At 39.0% G+C, this 20,124-nt stretch overlaps 1 protein-coding gene across 2 annotated transcripts in view; it reads right to left on the bottom strand.

Annotated features, from left to right (window-relative positions):
• The window catches only part of LOC133854363 (ATP-dependent DNA helicase Q-like 2), a 74,034-nt gene extending 59,100 nt beyond the window's left edge, over positions 1-14,934 (bottom strand). Inside the window, exons 1-2 of one of the 2 annotated variants that reach the window (XM_062290537.1) lie at positions 14,753-14,934; positions 12,807-13,027 (exon numbers count right to left, since the gene is read on the bottom strand). In XM_062290537.1, coding sequence (XP_062146521.1) covers positions 12,807-13,027; positions 14,753-14,822 — 291 coding nt within the window. In that variant the 5' untranslated portion in view covers positions 14,823-14,934. The remainder of the gene's footprint in view (positions 1-12,806; positions 13,028-14,752) is intronic. The other variant, XM_062290535.1, reaches the window with a different exon arrangement.
• Positions 14,935-20,124: the final 5,190 nt, after the last annotated feature.

Raw genomic sequence — 20,124 nt, 5'->3', positions numbered from 1 at the left:
CATCTAGGACGATGGTGGCTGTTGGTGGACTGAACAGCACTGATCTACGACTGAGGGTGGTGCCAGTGGGGTAGGTGTTATAGGCGGGCATTGGCTTGCTAGAGAGGTGAGTGGTGGAGAAAAACTTTTAATTCTTCTCATATGCTCATCCATCTGTTTGCTAGATTTATCTTTCCACACTAGGAAATCTAATCGCATCTTTTCTAGCCTTACTTGTTGCTTTGCACCCAAAAAGATTTGGAAAGACATGGTAATGGTGAAGATCGGTGATTGCTATAGAAAACAATCAATCGGGCCTCTATGATTAACAATTGCTTGTTAACAAAGAGGAACCCTAACTCTGATACCACTTGATGCAATCAAATAGTAAAATAACAAAGGAAAATGATATGGGCTACTTCGAGAGAGCCGTGACCTCCAAGACACCAAAAAATGTTCTAGGTTTTGATGATACTCAAACATGATATTTTAATCATTAGGATTATCCTTAAATAGTAGACGGCTAGGTCATAAGACATAACCATTAGGTCTAGCCATCATTTACATCATGCAAGAACCCTAGAGGAATAATAGCTACATGTTACAAGGCTAGGTTTAGTCGTCATTGACTTAGACCCTAATTAGAAAGAATACTCATGAATAGCCTATAACCTTATTTGGAATATATATTCCTTATTAGACTAGACTACAAAATAAATGGAGATTTACCCCTTATTAGTCTCTAACTTAATTAATAAGAAAACATTACATCACTTATGATCATGTTAATTGGGATTTCTTGCTCTATATGGTGGGGAGAAGTGGAGGGATTGGATAGAATTTTGTATATCTACGGTAAGATTTTCCATTTTGGTGAATGGCACTCCTGGTTTTTTAAGAGTTCTTGTGGACTAAGGCAAGGGGATCTGCTTTCTCCTTTGTTGTTTGTGGTGGTTATGGAGCCATAAAGCCGGATGTTGAATGCGACGATGAACCAAGGATTATTGACAGGTTTTTCCGTCGGATCGAAGGATAATGAAGAATTAGTGGTGAATCATCTGTTGTTTGTGGATGACACTTTAATTTTTTGTGGTGCGCAAGTAGAACATGTTCAAAATTTGCGGTGTATTTTCTTATGCTTTGAGGCCGCATCAAGGTTGAGGATCAATTTAGGAAAATCAGAACTTGTTCCCATAGGCAAGGTGGAAAATGTTGATAATTTGACTCACTTTCTTGGGTGTTGAGTTGCGTCTTTGCTGATGACTTACTTGGGTTTGTCGTTGGAAGCGTCTTTTAAATCTACTTCTATTTGGAATGGAGTCATTGAGAAAGTGGAACGTCGGTTAGCTAGTTGGAAGAAATTATATTTGTCTAAGGGTGGTCGGTTAACTCTGATTAAAAGTACTCTATCCAACATTCCTACGTATTATTTGTCGTTGTTCTCCATTCCTCTGAGCGTGGCTTAGAGACTTGAGAGACTACAACGGGATTTCTTATGGAGTGGCATTGAGGATGAGGTAAAATTTCATTTAGTAAACTGGCACACAATTTGTACTCCAATTAAGGAAGGTGGTTTGGAAGTTCGAAATTTGATTCAATTTAATCGAGCTTTATTGGGAAAGTGGATGTGGAGAATTGCTAAGGAGCGGGAGCTTTATGGAGATCGGTGATTGAAGTTAAGTATGGGAGTTTGAGGTGTGGCTAGTGTTCATTAGCGGTTGTGGGGTCTTATGGTGTGAGTGTCTTGGAAGTATATTCGAAGGGGACGGGATTTTATAAGTTTGTGCTTGGAGGTGGGGGATGGGTATAATGTACTGTTTTGGCATTATCTTTGGTGTGGAGATAGGCCGCTGAAGCTTTGTTATCCAATTTTGTTCAGTATTGCTCGTTTTAAAGACGCCTGGGTAGTAGATAATTTGTCTATGTTAGATGGAGTTGCACATTGGAATGTTGTCTTTACGCGCCTTGCACAAGATTGGGAGGTGAAGATGGTCCTTTCCTTACATGTGCGTTTGTATTCTCATCGGATTCGGCATGGAGCGGTTGACAGGTTAGTGTGGAATCTCTCTAAGTGGGGGCATTTTAAAGTGAAGTCTTTCTATAAAGCCTTAGCTAGTCCAGAGGTTGTCTTTTTTCCTTGAAAGAGTATTTGGCATGTTAAGGACCCGTCGCAGGTGTCGTTTTTTGTGTGGACAACAGCCATAGGAAAGATCTTGATGCATGACAATCTGCGTAGGCGTCATATAGTAATGGTTAAGTGGTGCTATATGTGCAAAAAGAGTGGGGAATCCATTGACCACCTCTTACTTCACTGTGACGTTGCATGGGATATTTGGAGTTTTTTCTATAGTTTGTTTGGGGTGGAGTGGGCCATGCCGCGACGGGTGCTGGATTTGTAGAGTAGTTGGGGCAATTCGTTGGGTCTTGGTCAAGTTCAACAAATTTGGAAGCAGGTTCCTTTATATGTCATGTGGAGTCTTTGGCATGAGAAGAATGCTCGACATTTTGAAAATGTAGAAATGCCGGTGTTGGAATTGCGTCGAAATGTACTTAATATGTTATTTATATGAGTCTCGGCTCATCATAGCCCAAGTCGTGTTACGCTTGCAGAGTTTTTAATTTCTAGCTCTTTTGTTTCCTCTCTTTAGGGGGCACTTTTGTATACTTCCTGTATACTAGGGTTGGGCCTCTCTACACTTTTAATGACCACAAAGGTTATAACTCCTGCATAGTCCAAAAGGACCAGGCAAAAAAGTACAAAAAAACATAAAAAGGAAGAATGAATTAGGTTATGGCACTCTTTAGAATCTCGTAAAATAGCAAGGGCCCACCTCATGATTTTGATTCCAATGGGAACAGCTACCATTATGGTAGTTGTGGCGAAGAAGGCACGGATTTCTCTGTCGAAACTTACAATAAAGGTATTTTGCGCCCAAACAAGAAATCCAAGAACACCTGTAAAAAAGAGTGCCCGGTTTGTCTTGATTTCCGATTGATGAACAAGAAGGAAAATTTAACTATTGGATTTTGTAGAGGGGCGCAACCCTAGTACATAGGAAGTGTAAAAGAAAAAACCCCTTTAATGAGAAAAAAGAAGAACTAAAATCCACAAATTCAGAAGAGTTAGAAAAAAAAATTTTGATAAGTAATTTAAAATTCAATAAAAAGCGCAGAGGGGCGCAACCCTAATACACGGGAAGTATACAAGAGAGCCCCTAAACGGGAGGAACAACTAATAAATTAAGAAAGTCTACAAAAGTAGAAACACCTAGGTGGCAAAGATGGGGTGCTATCCATAGATATAGCATGTTAAGAAGACGCTTCCTTAATACTACCATTACAGTCTCGACATCTTCAAAAAGCCTCGCATTCCGCTCCCTCCAAATGCTCCACAAAACACAGTGAGGAACTAAACGCCAAACATTTTTTGCTAGGCCATGCCCTTGAGAAGCACCCCAAGTAGTCAACAAACCCAGCACCGATTGTGGCATGACCCATTCAATTCCAAATAAAGAAAACATAAAACTCCAAAGCTCACGGGCGGTGTCGCAATGAAGTAACAGATGATCAATAGACTCCCCCTTCTTTTTACACATACAACACCACTCAATAACCACAATATTCCTCTTTCGCAGATTGTCATGAGTCAAAATTTTACCTAAAGCTGCAGACCATACAAAGAACGCCACCCTTGTCGAAGCCTTAGCACACCATATATTCTTCCACGGGAATGATGGACCTTCTTTCCTACTAAGTGCTTCATAATATGACCTTACTTCAAAATAGCTCCTTGTAGAGAGGTTCCAAACTAACTTGTCACCCTCTCCTTGTCGAATCGGAGTGGAGTACAACCGCTCGAAGAAAGAGAGCACCATCTCCATCTCCATCTCCCAGTCCTGGAGTTGCCGCGTAAAGAGAACATTCCAATGAATATTGCCATTATGAACAGCCATATTATCTACCACCATAGCCGCTTTGTTCCTCACCAGACTATACAGAACTGGAAAACAAAGCTTCAAAGATTTCTCCCCACACCACCGATCATGCCAGAAACTGATATATGACCCATCCCCTACCACAAACCGAACATAATTGCAAAACTTCTCCCACCCTTTCCTGATATATTTCCAAACCCCTACTCCATAGGAACCCGACACCTCAATAGAGCACCACCCACCCTTTAGGCTCCCAAATTTGGCGTCAATCACCAAACGCCCATGTTCATATATAAAGCGATTTGACTAAGATATTCTTTAGCTCTTCCACCGAAATCTCTCGATCTTCAAAACACCTTACATTTTGCTCTCTCCATATGCACCACATTAAGCACAAATGGGACATCCTCCAAGCAACTAAAACAGAATGACTTCCCAACTGACCTCTTCAACAAGCCAACAACTCTATCACCTTTGTAGGCATGACCCATTCTACTCAAAAAGACAAAAAATCAAAGTCCATAATTCTCTTGCCACTTCACAATTGAGAAAAAGATGATTTATGGATTCCCCGCTCCTTTTACACATACAACACTAGTCCATCACTATGACTTTCCTCTTCCTCAAGTTATCCAAAGTCAGAATCTTCCCAAGAGTCGCTGTCCATACAAAGAAACAAACTCTCAATGGAACCTTGACTCTCCAAATACTCTTCTTCCTTGATGAAGTAGCCGGAATAGATGACGCTTGATAAAACAACCTTACTTCAAACTTCCGCATCTTGAATGGAATCCACCAAATACTGTCCCCCACCACCATGTCTCACTCTGAGACAATACAACACACTAAAAAACGCAACCACAAAGTCAACCTCCCAATCCTGCAAAGGTCTGATAAAAGATAAATTCCACTAAAGATTTCCATTAGAAAACTGCAAATGATCCGCCATCCACGCCTCCTTACAGCAAGCAATAGTAAACTCTGGAAAAGATTCCTTCAGTGGCTGAGCCCCACAAGATAAATAATGTCAAAACCTTATCTTGGTTCCATCTCCCACTTTGTATCTAACAAATGTAAAAAAAAAACTCCCCATCCCCTCCTTATATATTTCCACATTCCAACTCCAAAAGGTCCCCCCACCTCCTTAGACACCAACCTATGGTCTTGAGGTTTGTTATGGTGAGGAAAAAGGTTTAAGGTTTGTAGATTGAATCTGACTTTCAAAATTTTGAAGCTGAAACAAAGATAACAGGTTTAAGAAATTCTAAGCAGCAGCCAAATTTGGTACTTTATTGTGTATTTGATGAGTTATTTGGTAGCTGACAGGTGGGGAAAATTTATGGTGTTCTAGGGTTTTGATAGGTAAGGAAAAGGCTTGATTTGGGGCTACAAAGAAGGAAGAAAAGAGAAAATTTTGTACAATAATAACAAATATATAATCACTTAATATTCAATAAAACAAAATCTCTAAATCCTTTGAGAACATTAATAACAAATATATAAGAACTCTTTCTTGTACTAGTAACATTCGTACTCCTAATTTGACCAACAAACTAATGCCTAAGAAAACCCAATAAAATACTCCTAACTCTTCTATTAAAAGTTCTAGAATAATCTAGATCAAACACAATTAAGAAAATAACTCCAAAAATAAAGTTACCGCAAGAGTTTTATGAAATTCGATCTGCTCCTGCACATAAACGCGCCCATAACTTATAGACTAGTGACTCAAGTTAAAAATTAGTTTTAACCCAAGGACACATGTATAATAAGCTTTGGAAGTTTATAGCTCTTGCTTCAATTGGACATCATACAATGCCCCAACATATGAAAAGCTACCCTAAAGGCAAGAACTTTTTTTTTTTTTGATAAGTAAGAAAACTTTATTAAAGAAAGCGTAAAGCGCTCCTAAGTACAGAGGAAGTATACACAGGAACAACCAAAGCTAACCCGCAAAAACCCACAACACAAAGGCCCCAGAAAACAAAAAAAAACCAAAAACAAACTACAAAAGGACCCAACTAAGAACAAGACTACCCACTACCAGCCAAGGCACAACAAACCTACAACATGTGTGCCTTGCCTTTCCTACTCCTAGAGGGATCTTTCGCGTCGCCGTAATTGATGGAGCTATGCAAATTTAGAAGCTCCCTTTTTCCTTTAGACTTCTGGCGCGCAATCAACTAAAATTCCTCTTCCATGGCATCCCGAATAGCCATGGCCTCTTCCCCAAAATCCTCATCCATCGCCCAATCTAAGGGCAATCCATCCCAATAATCATCTTCTTCCTCCTCCCACACCACAATCTCCCTATTATGATCAAAATCGACTGGCCAATTCCAGGATTAGGAGAAACCATTTAAGCAACCACTCGAAGAGGAAGAAGGACCTACCACCCCACCATTGTTGACCTCCTGAAGCAACGCGGGAGGGACTGAAACTATCAGGGGAAGGTTGAGAAACCACTTCCTAAAAAAGCCTTGATTCACTGGCGTCTCTGTCTTCTTCATTGCAGGAAGCTTTGCCACTTTCTCCACTGGCGGCTCTGCAACCGTAACCCTCTTATCAGCATAGCCAACATACATCTTCGCAGCTTCCAGGGACTCAGAAAGTAGCACATCATTCCACTTCACATATTGCCCTTCCCTCAGTTTCTTCGTCCTCCTGTAGTAACACTGAAAAGGCTAAGAAACCACCACGGGGAGGGGAGAACGCAGCTTCTCTCCCAATACAGCTGCGACGGAGGGGCAAAACAAGGTTTAGGAATCTGAAGCGTCCCCAATGGAGTGAACTTAAAGATAGGAGCCGAAGAAGGAGCAGGATCCGTCGAAAAACCCAGATCCGATGCTGGCGAAGGAGGGAAACAAAATTCTTTAGAGGCTGGAGTCCAGCTAGAAGACATCAAAAACACTTGGGAACTGCTCGACTCACCCCCGGAAGAAGACATAAACGAAGCGGTGCTTGTAACTGCCGCCGACGAGGGCTTTGACCTAAAAGAATCCCCAACAAAAACCGACGAAGCTGGAATCTCCAACCCCTAGGAGGAAGCCGATTCAGAACCAACACAGAAGACACCTCCGGTGTCGTCTCCACTTTAGGTTTCCGCATGAGTCAGGCCACATGGAAACCTAAGGGTTTTCGATTCAACCCCGACCCGGCAAATCGGTCCAGAAGTCTCCTTACAGCCCGACCCAATGCCAAATAAAAACCGGGACCCAACTTACCCCACATCAGTAGTCTCAAATTTTCAAAATTCAAATTCGAACGAGAATTCTTACCTTGCGGATGAACATGCTGGTATTTGTCCAACAGATCAAGCAAATGAGACTCCAAAGAGAAGCAATCAACCGCCGATCTCGGATCAGCCTCTACATGCCACACCGCCAAAAGAAGATCAAACTCACAAGGATCTGCCAACGAAGCCCTTAACCAGGAACGACCACCACCCACGATGGGCAACGCCTTCACAGTAGTGATCGAATTCGACCTCAAAACCTCTGCAAAAGAAGGCCCCGTCCACTTTGGAGCCAAACCCAGATTCGGCCAAACACCCTTCACAACCTTCTTCTCCGAAGTAGATGAGGAACCAAGCCCACAACCCACCGAGACATAGAGAAAATCTAAAACCTTTCTCAGCTCGTCGAAGAATTTTAGCCATCCCCACCCTTCACGGCCCTCGGGGATAAGAATGGACCCTTTCCGATCGCCCAACCCGAACGTTGTCGCCTCTAAGAAGCACCCAATTTTATTCCCACCTCTCCGAGCAATCAGAACTTCCGATCCTTCTTTGAACGATTTAACAAAATCTTGCTCTTCCGGGAAACCCAACAACACTTTCAACATCGACGCAAGCCACTCGGAGCTCTAAAGGCAACAACTTGACCTTTATATCAACCAAACTGAAGCGATATGCTGCTCTACAATGAGAAATCCTAACATTGCAAACTATATACTAGTGTGTAAAATCTAAAAATTAAGTTAAATGTGCTAAAAGGTTTTCCTGTTGTTATGGAATATGAAATTTTAATAAAACTTATATTTATGGAATTTCCTATCCTAACATTTAACTTTTTAGAATTCCTATGGACTCATATCTTTTTGGGGTAATTACATTTTCCCCCCATGAACTATCAAAAAATGCGCAATGCCCCCATGAACTACCAACTCGACCAAAATAGAGCATTCAACTACCAAAGACAACCCTTTTCCCCCCTTCCGTCAGTCAAAGAGGTTAAAACAAACGGTCAACGGGTCACGTGACCGTCACACGCCGTTTTACCCTCATTTTCTTCCTCTTTTCCCCCTATGAACTACGACCATCTTCCTCTTTCCCCCCATGAACTACCACTATCTTCCAACATGCCCCCATGTAAAACGGCACATAACCCGTTGACTTTTTTTTTAACCCCTCTAACTGACGGAAGGGGGGGAAATGGTTGTCTTTGGTAGTTGAATGCTCTATTTTGGTCGAGTTGGTAGTTCATGGGGGCATTGCGCATTTTTTGATAGTTCATGGGAGGAAAGGTAATTACCCCTATCTTTTATAGGGCAAATTAGTGCATATATTTTTTACATTTCATCAGAATTTAACATTGTGGAAAAACACACAAAATAAGAGGCCATTGGATGTTATTTAGTAGAGCTACAAAATTTTTATTTTTTTTTTATCAGTAAAATGTCAAATTTTATTAAAAGCAGGAGACGCCGCTAAATACACAAAAGGAACACCTAGAAAGAGAAAACAAAAAGGAAACAAAGACCCACAAAAGCCCACAATGCAACCCCCCACCCTCACCCTTGAAACCCAGTATAACTACAAGAAGACACCCCCAACAACACAACCCAACCCAAAACCTCATAAAACAAACAGAGCCTTCTTCCCTTTGCCATGACTAGAGCCTTCAAAATTAATGGAACATTTCAAGTTTTTGAGTTCCCTTTTGCCTTTTGTGCCACGTTTAGAAGGAGTAGCTGAGACCTCTTAACAATGGTCCTTATCAAGGGTTGTCAAGAGATTCAGTAACTAATTCCCATCACCTGCACAAGAAATCCCCAAAAAAGGGCCCATCTCCACCCCATGTTGCACAATCTCGGATACCCCTTCATGCTGAACCCCGAACTCCTCGTGTTGAACCCCATGCTAATCAAGGACCACCATTAGCTCCAACGATAAAAGGGGAAGGCTGACCGGCGCAGGCTCAACCCACCAACGTCAGCTGACAGAATCGCCAGAGACAAACCAAACCCATCAGAACGAGAAACACCTTCCGGTGTGACTTCCGGCAACACATCAGACGGAAACAACCCAGAGAGCCCAACAACAGACAAGTGGCAGAAGGATTTTGAAACTTAGGGCTGAATACAAGTGACACATGATATTTTGGACCTCAATCAACGGAGACACATATCTATTGACTAAGATCAGGTGGAGTCAGACTTATCCAAAACTTGATTTAACTAGGACACATGGCGAGATGTGATTGAGCCAACTCATCAAAGGCTTGGTTGACCGAGCTCTAAGTCCTGGTCAACCGAGCATTGTAGCTACTCAAAAAACCTATAAATAAAGGCCGAAGCTCAGTTGACTTTTACACCAAAATCTCTCTTCTCTCTCTAGAATCTCTCATACACATGTGAGTAGTGAGGGAAGGGTTCTTGAGTAGCAAAACTTTGCGGAAGTGGATTCTCGATGTAGAAGTGGATTCTCGATGGTAAGCATGGTGCCTCGTCTGGCGGTGCTGAGCATGCAGAGTTTGGGCGTCCTTCGGTAGGCAGTGTTGCTTCTAGTACTCCTTCAGGTTCTCTCCTTCGACAGGCAGTGATGCATTCGGATGCCCCTGCCTTGGTAAGGATTTTTGGTGGGGGTCCTCACTTTGGGAAGTTTGGAGGTCCTCTTGGGGTTTCGGCTACCTTTCCTCCTTTTCAGTGGGTTTTGTTTCCTCCGTGGCCAAGGCTGTTCTCCCCTGTGTATGGGTGTCCCCAGTTTGCGTCGTCGGGAGTCTTTGATGTGGGGGAATCTTCAAAGAGGGCCGGTCCGGAGGAAAGAGATGTGGTTTACCCCAGGGTTGTGCAAGATGCTAGATCTTGTTTTCGAACGATGGGGGTTTCGTTCTTGGGATCTTATGAGAAAGGTATTTTGGACTTCTTGACTTGGACTGAGGATCAACGCTATGACTCTGATTCCCCTCCTAAGAAGGAAAAGAAGATAAAAAGGAAAAAGGGAAAAAGAGAGGTCAAGAATTTAGAATGCTCGATTAATTTCGATGCTAGGGGTGTGGGTTCCAGTAGGGTTAGAGGCAAGAAGCTGGGGGTTTGATGTAACTTTTCTTTTGTCTTTTGGGTTTTTCGGGTGTTCTTCTTCTTCTTTTTTATTCTTCTTTTTTTTTTTTTTTCTTTCTTTTGTTTTGGTGTCCTTTTTGTATACTCCTTGTATGCTTAGGGGCGCCTTTACGCTTTTTTAATGCAATTTGTTTACCTATCAAAAAAGTTTAGGAGTTCTTTGGAAAGCTAAGTTCTTGAGGTATAATGACTAAACTCTAGCTTTTCATTTTAGTGTATTTTGTTAGAACGCCGTTGTAAGGCTTGTATAAGGTTATACGTGGCTTAACCACGTAATTATAGCGCAGTTGTAATGCCCGTATAAAAATACGCAGTAATGAAATGTCGTTATAGTACCGTAGTAATGCTCATATGAATTCATATGTGGATATGCTACAGTCATTAAAGCATAATTATGATGCTCGTGAGGCGTAATATATTATGTATATACAGTTATACTATAGAAATATTGAAAATATTGTGATAATCACATAAGAATATTGACAATACTGTGATAACCACATAAGTGGTTGTATTATTGTACTTATTTTTAATAAAAACTATTTTTTTTTTTTTAAGAAATAGTTTTAATAAAAGGAGTTTTTATAGTTATTTTCTTAAAACCCACCTAAAAAGGGCTTGCATACGTTTTGATTACGTACGTAAACACGTCATTTCGCTCCTCAAATCTTGTTAGGATAAAAGCAAAGCATAAAAATGTTATTTTTACAAAACTAGGGTTTTTGTCTTTAGATATAAAAGTTAGACACTTTCTAACGTTTTCAATCAGTAATTTTCTTTGTACATATGTTGTATACAATGCAATGGAGTCGTTGACGTGAAAAGAGGTCGAAAAACAAGGTTTTGAGACAATTTGTAAAATTTCGGTTGTTGTCTGGAGCACCTCGGTCGAGTAAGCCTATTACAAAAAGTTCATGTTGTCTCGGGAGAAGCCTTGGTCGACTGAGCCTGAGGCTGAAAGTCTAATAGGGTTCCAGTGACCCTCTGTCGATCCTAGGTCGACCGAGCTCAGTTAGAATAGAAAGATTAGGGTTTTTCTTGAGGATTTTTGAGGTGTTTGAGGATTCAAGGGTTTGATAAAGGTCATAGGGTTTAAAATGGGGATTTGAACCTAATCGTTAGATACGATATAAATGTGGAAAAGTACGAAGTCTTTATACGAAAAAAAAAGTGTGAGACATCCCTAAGTACACATGAAGTATACCCAAAAGAATATCAAAGTTAAAAAATAAAAAAATAAAAAAAAAAAAAAAGAAGAGAGAGAGAGAGAGAGAGAGAGAGAGAGAGAGAAACACCAACAAAAGAAACCCTAAACCCGAGTTCCAACCTTTGGTCACCCGCTACCCTTTTGGTCCAAAAAAATGCACCACCAATAGCATTACAAAGCCCAAACGAATATTCAAATTAATATTAAGGGTGTATCCATAGCCTTAAAACAATATCACTACTAAACTAAGCTTTTTCTTGCATAAACCCCAAATCATATCTTTTTGCTATAACTTTTAAATCCCTAAAACCAACAAGTTTTCTTAACCTTTTCCCATATCAAACAATAATTTTAGCTTCCTTAAAACCCTAATTAGTCATTTCCTCAAAAAAAAGCTGTGAACTTAAAGCTTTCAATTTTTTTTTTATACAAGTAATGTCAATTCATTAATAGAGTGCAGAGGGGCGCAACCCTAGTACACAAGGAGTATACAAGAAAACCCCTAATAGGAAAGAACAGAAAATAAATTTAAAAAATCTGAAAAAGTAAAAACACCCAAACTATGATGTGCTGCTTCCAAATATATAACGTGCTAAGCAAAAGCTTCCTTAACTCCAACATCGATGTCTCTACATCTTCAAAGTGCCGAGCATTCCGCTCCCGCCAAAGACACCACATTAAATACAATGGAACTAACCACCCAACTTCCTTAGCTGGACCACACCCAAACGAATCACCCCAACTAGTCAACAATTCCAGCACCCTTCGCGGCATAACCCACTCAACCCTTTCAATCTATAAAGAGCTTAGATACATAATTCATCTAAACACTTTTCCCATCCATAATATTAAACCAGCCTTCTTTATCAAAAACATAAAATTAAAGCCTTAAGCTCACCTATAGTATTTGTAAGTAACCCCTTCTCTTTGAATTAGATGGGCATCCTACATCACACGGCCATACATTCTCCCACTTCTAATACTGTTTCCAGTTTACACCTCTTGATCTTCATTTCAATTTTTTCTTCTTTTGTTTCTTTTTGTCAAAGGCCATACAGTTCTAGTGCACTTGGGTACCGCATCTTTGGTGTCTTTTGAGAAATTTCAAATTCCTTTCAAACTCAAAAAGCTTTCATCCAAAAGAGGAGATGTGACGAAGTAATCAGGAGGTTATATACCATCCACTTATTTTTTATATGATAAGGTGACACCAAAAAAGAAGGCTGAAATAGGATTACCTTTTTTTTTTTCCTTTTTTAGCTGAAAACTAAATAGGATTAGACTACAGACGGAGCAGTGCACAAACTAGCTAACATAAAAACAAATATGCCCTAGAGAGAACTTACCTCCCTCTGATTTGCACGATAGGTGGATATGCCAAAAACATTGAACCTAACATCATCAGCTTCAGAATCCCACTCAAATTGCCCAGACCAGTTTTCAACAGTAGTTGAAGTATCATCTGTAACTGGGTCTCCTGATCCTCTACATGCTTCCAACAGGGCCTTCAGTTCAGACTGTCTTTCATACAACTTCTCTTGCTGTTCAAGCAACATCTGTATTTGGTCTAGACAATGACACAAAGGAAACTCAGAACGCAACATGAAGAAACTAGAAAAAAATCATGTCTACATTTTATAGAGCAGATAATGATTGCAAAACAGAAATTCGTTGATCAGATTTTCCTTAGAGATGGCAGCATAACCACTGATCCACCAAGCCATGTCTTCCCACTTTCAAAATTATTTCAAAAAATATCAGCAGAAATGAGGAACCAATCCACACACAATGAGAAGAATGAGATTCTGTGAGAAATTGGAGAAAAAACTTTTAAAAAAACAAAGTTCCTCTTGTAATATTTCCATTATTTTTGTTCTCTATTTGAGTGTTGAGGTTCTTATCTAGTGATTGTTGGATTTATTAATTGCTAACCATCATGTGACAATACCTTAGAAACGTACCCAACATTCTCAAATATTACAACTGACTAAATATCAAAGAATTGAATTAGCAAGACAGATCCACCCTAAAGCCTAGCGGCCATGAGGAAATTCCATACAAAATCCTCTCCCTAATTGTAAACTGCTAAGGATCACTTTCTATCTCTTTTTCCTTTTTGGTAAGTGAATATTCTAAGGTTCAACTTATCAAAAAAAAATTCTCTTTTTCCCTATCGAGGACGTCCCTTGAAATAGTTGGTAACAACAAATCATGGACAACCCACACACAACCCATTCAAGGGGTGACACCTGGCAAAATTGTACTTGGAGATAATGGCCTTCGATTGAAAGGAGAGAAGACCAAAAAGGAAGGTAAGCCACTCACCCCATTTATTGCTAAAAAAAATTCTATTAGATACTCGATCACTTTTTTCCTAAAAGAGAAACCTTTCTTCAGTAGAATCAACTTACTGACTTAGGCATCAAAGGTATCTCCATCGACTCACACCAGCATGCCTCTGAACTAATTTGTCTCGTGATTTCAAGTGTTCCTTTCCGTGGACTTGGTAGTGTGGATTTCAGCATCATCAATATTAATTTAAAAAAAACTCATCACTAGTACTTGTTTTTCTTTTAAAATGAATTAAGAATGAATAGATATTATTGATCACTCAAAGTTATTGTCAACAACTTCTTTATTTTATGAAAACCAAGTGAGATTCATGGGCTTAACCCACACTTTTTCCTTTCTTCAGCAATTTTCCCAAATCAACAAGTAGGAAGAAATAAACAATAAGCAAGAGAAGAGATACAGCCAAAAGAAATGCTTCAGACGAATAAACCTTTCCCGAATATTTGTATTTTTGAGCAAACAAAACAAATACATTTTTATCTTGTGGAGCTCCATTATTGTGGTCTATGGATTCTGGGATTATTACTCTATCTCTTCTTTCTCATTTTCTGTAAATAAATATAATTGCTTAATATATTAAATCAAACAAATTCTGTCTTGACAAATCGTTAAATTAAATAATGCCTATGATCTAATGATCACAAACTTATATATATATATAACGATCATTGTCATGGAATTTCTTTTATTTTTATTTTTGAACTCAAGCAAAACAGTGAATGTGTTATCTTCCTCAATCAGTCTTTTATTTTACACCAAAGACTTTTATTTTTTAAACAGAAAACTGAAGGTTCAGAAACATATTAAGAAGCAACCAGAGAACATTAAGAACAAAAGTGAAAAGCAGCTGTAAAAACAAAATTTAACGTAAAGCAAAAAAATAAATAAATAAATAAATAAAGAACATGTAAAATCCAAGAGAGATAGAGAGGAAAGGAACCTTGTACATCTTGAATCTCAACCTGTACGTGAAGCAGCTCCTCTAAGATCTCCTGGTCCTGGGTGTCCATGCCACGGTAGAATACGATTGCATGAAAGCAAAGGGTCGGGTTTTAGGAATTCGCCTCTTTTTTCTTTTTCTTCTAAACTACTTTTCACTTTCATCATTTTTCAATGTCCCTTCAAGTTTAAAAACCCTTAATTAATCTATCTAACTTTTTTTTTTTTTTTTTTTTTTTAATCGCACCTCTTTCCATGATGAGGATTTGAAGTTAAAAGAGTTTGTCAAAAGATAAAATAACTTTTATATCCTAAAAAAACTTTATAAAATTACATATTTTAATAATTTCAATGGCATCCAGTAGGTTAGAATTTAATAGAAAAGTCTAACAGATGAGTGATTGAAATTTTTTTAAAGTGCAATACACTAAATTGAAAATTTTTGAACTTTATGAAAGACACTTCAAAAATGATGAAACTTCAATAAAATTAAGTACAGTTTTTCTTTTTTGTTTTATAAAGAGTAATGATACATTTGGTTGGTTTGGCAAATTTTATATTGTTCCAAATTGAAAAATAAAAATAAATAAATAAAATTATTATATTATTATTAGGGTTATACACTTTTTTGCCCATTGGGGTTTAATATTTTTATTTTTTAGCCCATGTGGTTTGTATCACAGATGATAGCTTGGCTTTGAAAAAATACGAAGATGGTACTTCCGCCCAAATTTCCATCGAAAAACTAATAGTAGGCCACGTGTCTACTCTTAGGAGTTGACATGTGTCATATACATTAAAAAAATTAAAACATTGAAAAATTTAAAGCTTTGAAAATTTAAAATTTTTTTAAAAAAAAACTGAAAATAATAAAACATTAAAAAAAAAAAGTATTAAAAACTTTAAAAAAATGAAAGAAAAAAAAAAAGGGAAAGTACACTTTACCCCCCTATGTATCCACCCATTAGCAATTTGATGTCCAATGTTTAATTTTTGGTAGATGACCCCCCTGAAGTTGTATCTGTGTGTCACCATGGACCTTCCGTCCACATGCCCGTCATTGTAGACGGAAACCGTGTCACGTGCAGTGCACAGTCACGTTTAACACAGTTTCTATCCCCAAATTACCCCCGACATCATCTAACCTACTCAACCCAAATATCACTTATATTGTCGAGCCATTGTGGGGACTTGTTGGCTTATTTCTTGTCTTCTCCCACACCGAAACAGACCGTAGGAGTTGGAGAAATTAGGTTTCGAAGTCCTGCTATTGCCGATATGCAACCGTCTCGATCGTCGGGGACTGCTACCTCAGAGTCGGATTCTTCAATGAGTTAGGCAGCATCTGCAGTGAAGCCACTTTGTTATTGCGAGCGTCCGGCTTGTGTGTTAACCTCGTACACCGAAAATAAATTCGGTAGAAGGTTTCGAAAATGCGAGAATTACAAGATAGAAGTCTAACTAAAACTCTCATTAACTGTAAATTTATATGATGGGGATGTTGCAGATTTTCATTATTTTGAAAATTAGGGTTTAGGTTGTGCCCATTGTTAAAGTGGGAAGAGTTCATGACTTTTGGATTTGGAAAATTAATTCGCATTTATGGGTTTGCTTGATTTTGGAACAATGAAAATCAATTCTTTCATGAGTTTTTGTTTAAAGGAAACAAAAATTAAAATACGCACACAACCAATCTGCCGAATTATGGGAGGCTTGATGGAGATTCTTGGGAAATACTGAGTTGTTAATGAACTGTCCGAATCCACTGTTTTGTTAATGTAGGTATGAGTTTTTGCATGAAATTATGATCGTTAATGCATAAGAATAGAGATGATTGAAAATGAGGTTTCTTAGCAGTTATAGTTATTTAAAATGTAGTTTATTAAAATGGTTCTAACATTTTAAGTGCAGTTTTGTTTAACATTTTAAGTGCAATTTTATTCTAATTTATAGGTACATTTGGTGTTGTGGTTTATTTTTTGGGTTGAGGGAATGTTCTTATTTTATTTACTGTTTTTTTTTTTTTTTTTGTGGGGAGTTTTGTAGATAAATCGGGCATGTGGTTTTTGGGAATGGATTGATCCTAAAATGTGTCAATATGGAGAGAGGGTAGTAGGCCGTTTGCGGGAATAGCATGTAAGTTTGATTCAAGAAGCCGACCGCTGTCGTACAATGGTTGAAACCGAAGTTGCAAAGTTTAAGGAGAAGATGGAGAGTGAAGCAGCTGAACAATGTCGTATAGTGGTTGAAATTGAATTTGCAAAGGCGGAGGCAAAGATGGAGATTGAAAATGCCGTCATTCGTAAAGAAATCGAGATTGGGCAAATCAAGTATCAAGCAATGAAGAAAAATTATAGGACTATAATTCTTTGTACATGGATATTGATCGTGGCGTATCTTTTAATGGCAGGATCAACTTCAAAGGGTGCGTTTGAAGTTGGACGTGGTCGTATGTTGTTACCCTAAAGACAATGGCCTTTTTTTTTGTAATGTAGACCTTTTCGATGTAATGTATGCCATGCTATGTTGTAATGTAGGCCCCATTTTTATGTTGTAATGTAGGCCATTTTTTGTATGTGTATAGGGTTGATCTTTTGGACACAAATTTGTAACCTAAACACGAAAGGATGTATGTGATTTGGTAGTTGGTTATTTTTTGTATGTGCCCTAGAATTGTTGATCTTTTGGACACAAGTTTGTAACCTAAACATGAAGGGATGTATGTGATTTGGTAGTTGGTTATTTTTTGTTACTATTTTACACATCACTTACCAAATGACAACGTTTATTAGCTATGGTTTGTTATCAACTTATCATACTTTCCCATTCTCAAGACACAAGCCAGGTTTAGTCTCATCCCCAATGGCCATTGCATAAATATGTGTGTTACTCATCCCCAATGGCCATTGCATAAATATGTGTGTTACAAGTAGGGCAGCGTTAAGGAGCCAGCCCATAGTCCCTTTTCATTTTTCTTGAACAAGAGAAATCCTGCATTATTGCAAGCAGTCATATGGAGGTAAATCATAGAATTAAGTAGAAGAATATCCGTCTCCTAGTCTCAACATAGAGTTTCTTAGCCTCATCTAATCTTCCATATTTGTCATACCAGTCTAAGAACAAAACTGTTGGTATCAAACACAATTGCATCACGCTTTTCACACAAATCAACAATGCACTACCTAAAAACAAATTGTACCTCTAAACACATAATTACATCGCACATAGAAATGGAAAAAAGATGCAACCCTACCTCCAACCTTATAATTACTTGCACATTTCATTGTCCAAAAAACCATGCAGTTTTTACCATGCAACCCTACCTCCAAACACATATATTTCATTGTCCAAAATAAAACATTACACCAAAAAAAGAAAAATAAATTGAGCTAATCAATGCTTCCACTCTGGCCTTTTCTTCTTCATCTTTGAGTCCATGATCTGTATCCCTTTCTCAATCGAATGCACCATTCTTTTACCGTTCCCTTTCTCCTTGGCAACCGTTGATGATATCACAGCTGGGGTTGCTGGGTTTTTACCATACACTTTCCCTCCGCATCCATCTGTTGTTCTTTCAGTAAGGTCAATCCAAACTGGTGGTTTGGGATATATTGAAACTTTCAATCTGCCTGACATCCTCCTCGGTGGTAGAGGTGGTCTAGGTGCAGGTGCAGGAGGTTGCCTATTCCAGCTTGGCAGTGTTAATTCCTTAGTATTTTCCTGCCATCAGTTTAGTGCCAGTTAGAATGTTAAATAAATAGTCAAAAGACTGATACATGTGAAGTTATAGAAAAACAAGAATAAAGTAAAGTAGCAGATAAATACCACATCTCTTTGCACAGATGAAAAAGGTGGTGCAGTGGGTTGTTGTGTATTCCTACTACAACCAGGTGTTGACACACCTGTATTTACACCTTTCCTTGCACTTGTCTAATAAACACAAACAAATAGGATTAATCAATATCATGCAAGTGTGCAATATATTACTAAAAAATGGGACCCTATGCTTACTCTTTTGTTATGTGGCTGTGCACCTCCCCTTTTACTGTTCTTCGCTGGATTTGTGCCCCTCCTGATACTACTGCTGCATCCTTCACTCTGGGGCTGAACCCCACCATGATGAAGAAAAAAAAATGCCAAAGGTAAGTAATCCAAACCATGTAAGCATCAACAACAACAACAATACAATTGGGTAGTAAACTCACACTGGCCGGGGGTGGAGTAGGCAACTCAACCTCTGTCGCGGGCTGCTTCTTCCTTGGACAAGTCCTGCTATTGTGGCCCAACATTTTGCAATAACCACATTTACCCCTCAATCCAAACTTCCTCTTCCTGTAAGGATTCTTGGGATCTCTTGACTCATCAGGAGCTCTTGTCCTACCCTTTCGAGGTCTGCCTGGGGTCACTCGTAATCTAGGCGGTTCCAAAACACCGTGGTTGGTCTGAATCCACTGTTCCTCACTAGGAACTGGATATATAATGGGAGCATACGCCTTCTTGTACATCTCAATGCTATAGCAATGATCCACATAATCCTCTGGTTTGTGTCCATGGAAGGTAATTGCAGAATGTGCATGTGCACATAGGATCCCAGTCATCTCCCACTTCTTGCACCCACATGTCCTCTTCCCCAAATCCACGACATACGTTCTACGTCCCTGCTCTACTTCAAAGAGGTCATCACCAGCATAACGGGAAAGATAGTTTGCTGCCTCTTCCCCAATCGCCTCAAGCTTGTCAACAATTCTAGGGCACAACTTGCCCTTCAAAGTTTTAATGCCATCTCTTTTTAGTTGGTACCTTCTTTGAAGTTGCTTCCTAATCATCTCCAACATTGTCAAAATCGGCTTCTCACGAGCCTTAAGGATATATGAGTTGAAACACTTAGAGATGTTGTTGACAAGAAGGTCGCACTTTGGATAGTCATTGAACCATGATCTTGACCATCCACTGGGGTCAATCTTCTATAGATACTCGAAGGCCGCAGGATTCAACTTCTTAATCTCTTCCATGTGATATCTGAACTCAATATCAGTGTAAGCCGATGCTGCAGCCCACAATAATTCCTTCAGTGCCAACCCTCTAAACCCTTTATCCCGAAAATTGGCATATAAATGCCTTACACATATCCGATGGTCTGCCGTATGTATAACAACATCAAAGCTTGTAATAAGACCTTGCATCATTCCAATGTAAAATTATGTAAGTAATAAAATGTAAAATTATTTAAAAATCTAAAAAAAAAAGTTATGTAAGTAATAAAGCTAACCTTATGCCGATCAGAAATGAAAGTAGGCCTAACGTGCCTCGCATGGGACCCAAGGTCTGAAACAATGCACTCCAAGAACCAAGTCCAGCTCTCTTTTATCTCAG

This window comes from Alnus glutinosa, chromosome 13 (genome assembly GCF_958979055.1).
Source record: "Alnus glutinosa chromosome 13, dhAlnGlut1.1, whole genome shotgun sequence".
NCBI lineage: Eukaryota > Viridiplantae > Streptophyta > Magnoliopsida > Fagales > Betulaceae > Alnus > Alnus glutinosa.
This window is presented reverse-complemented; position numbering and strand designations above follow the sequence as displayed.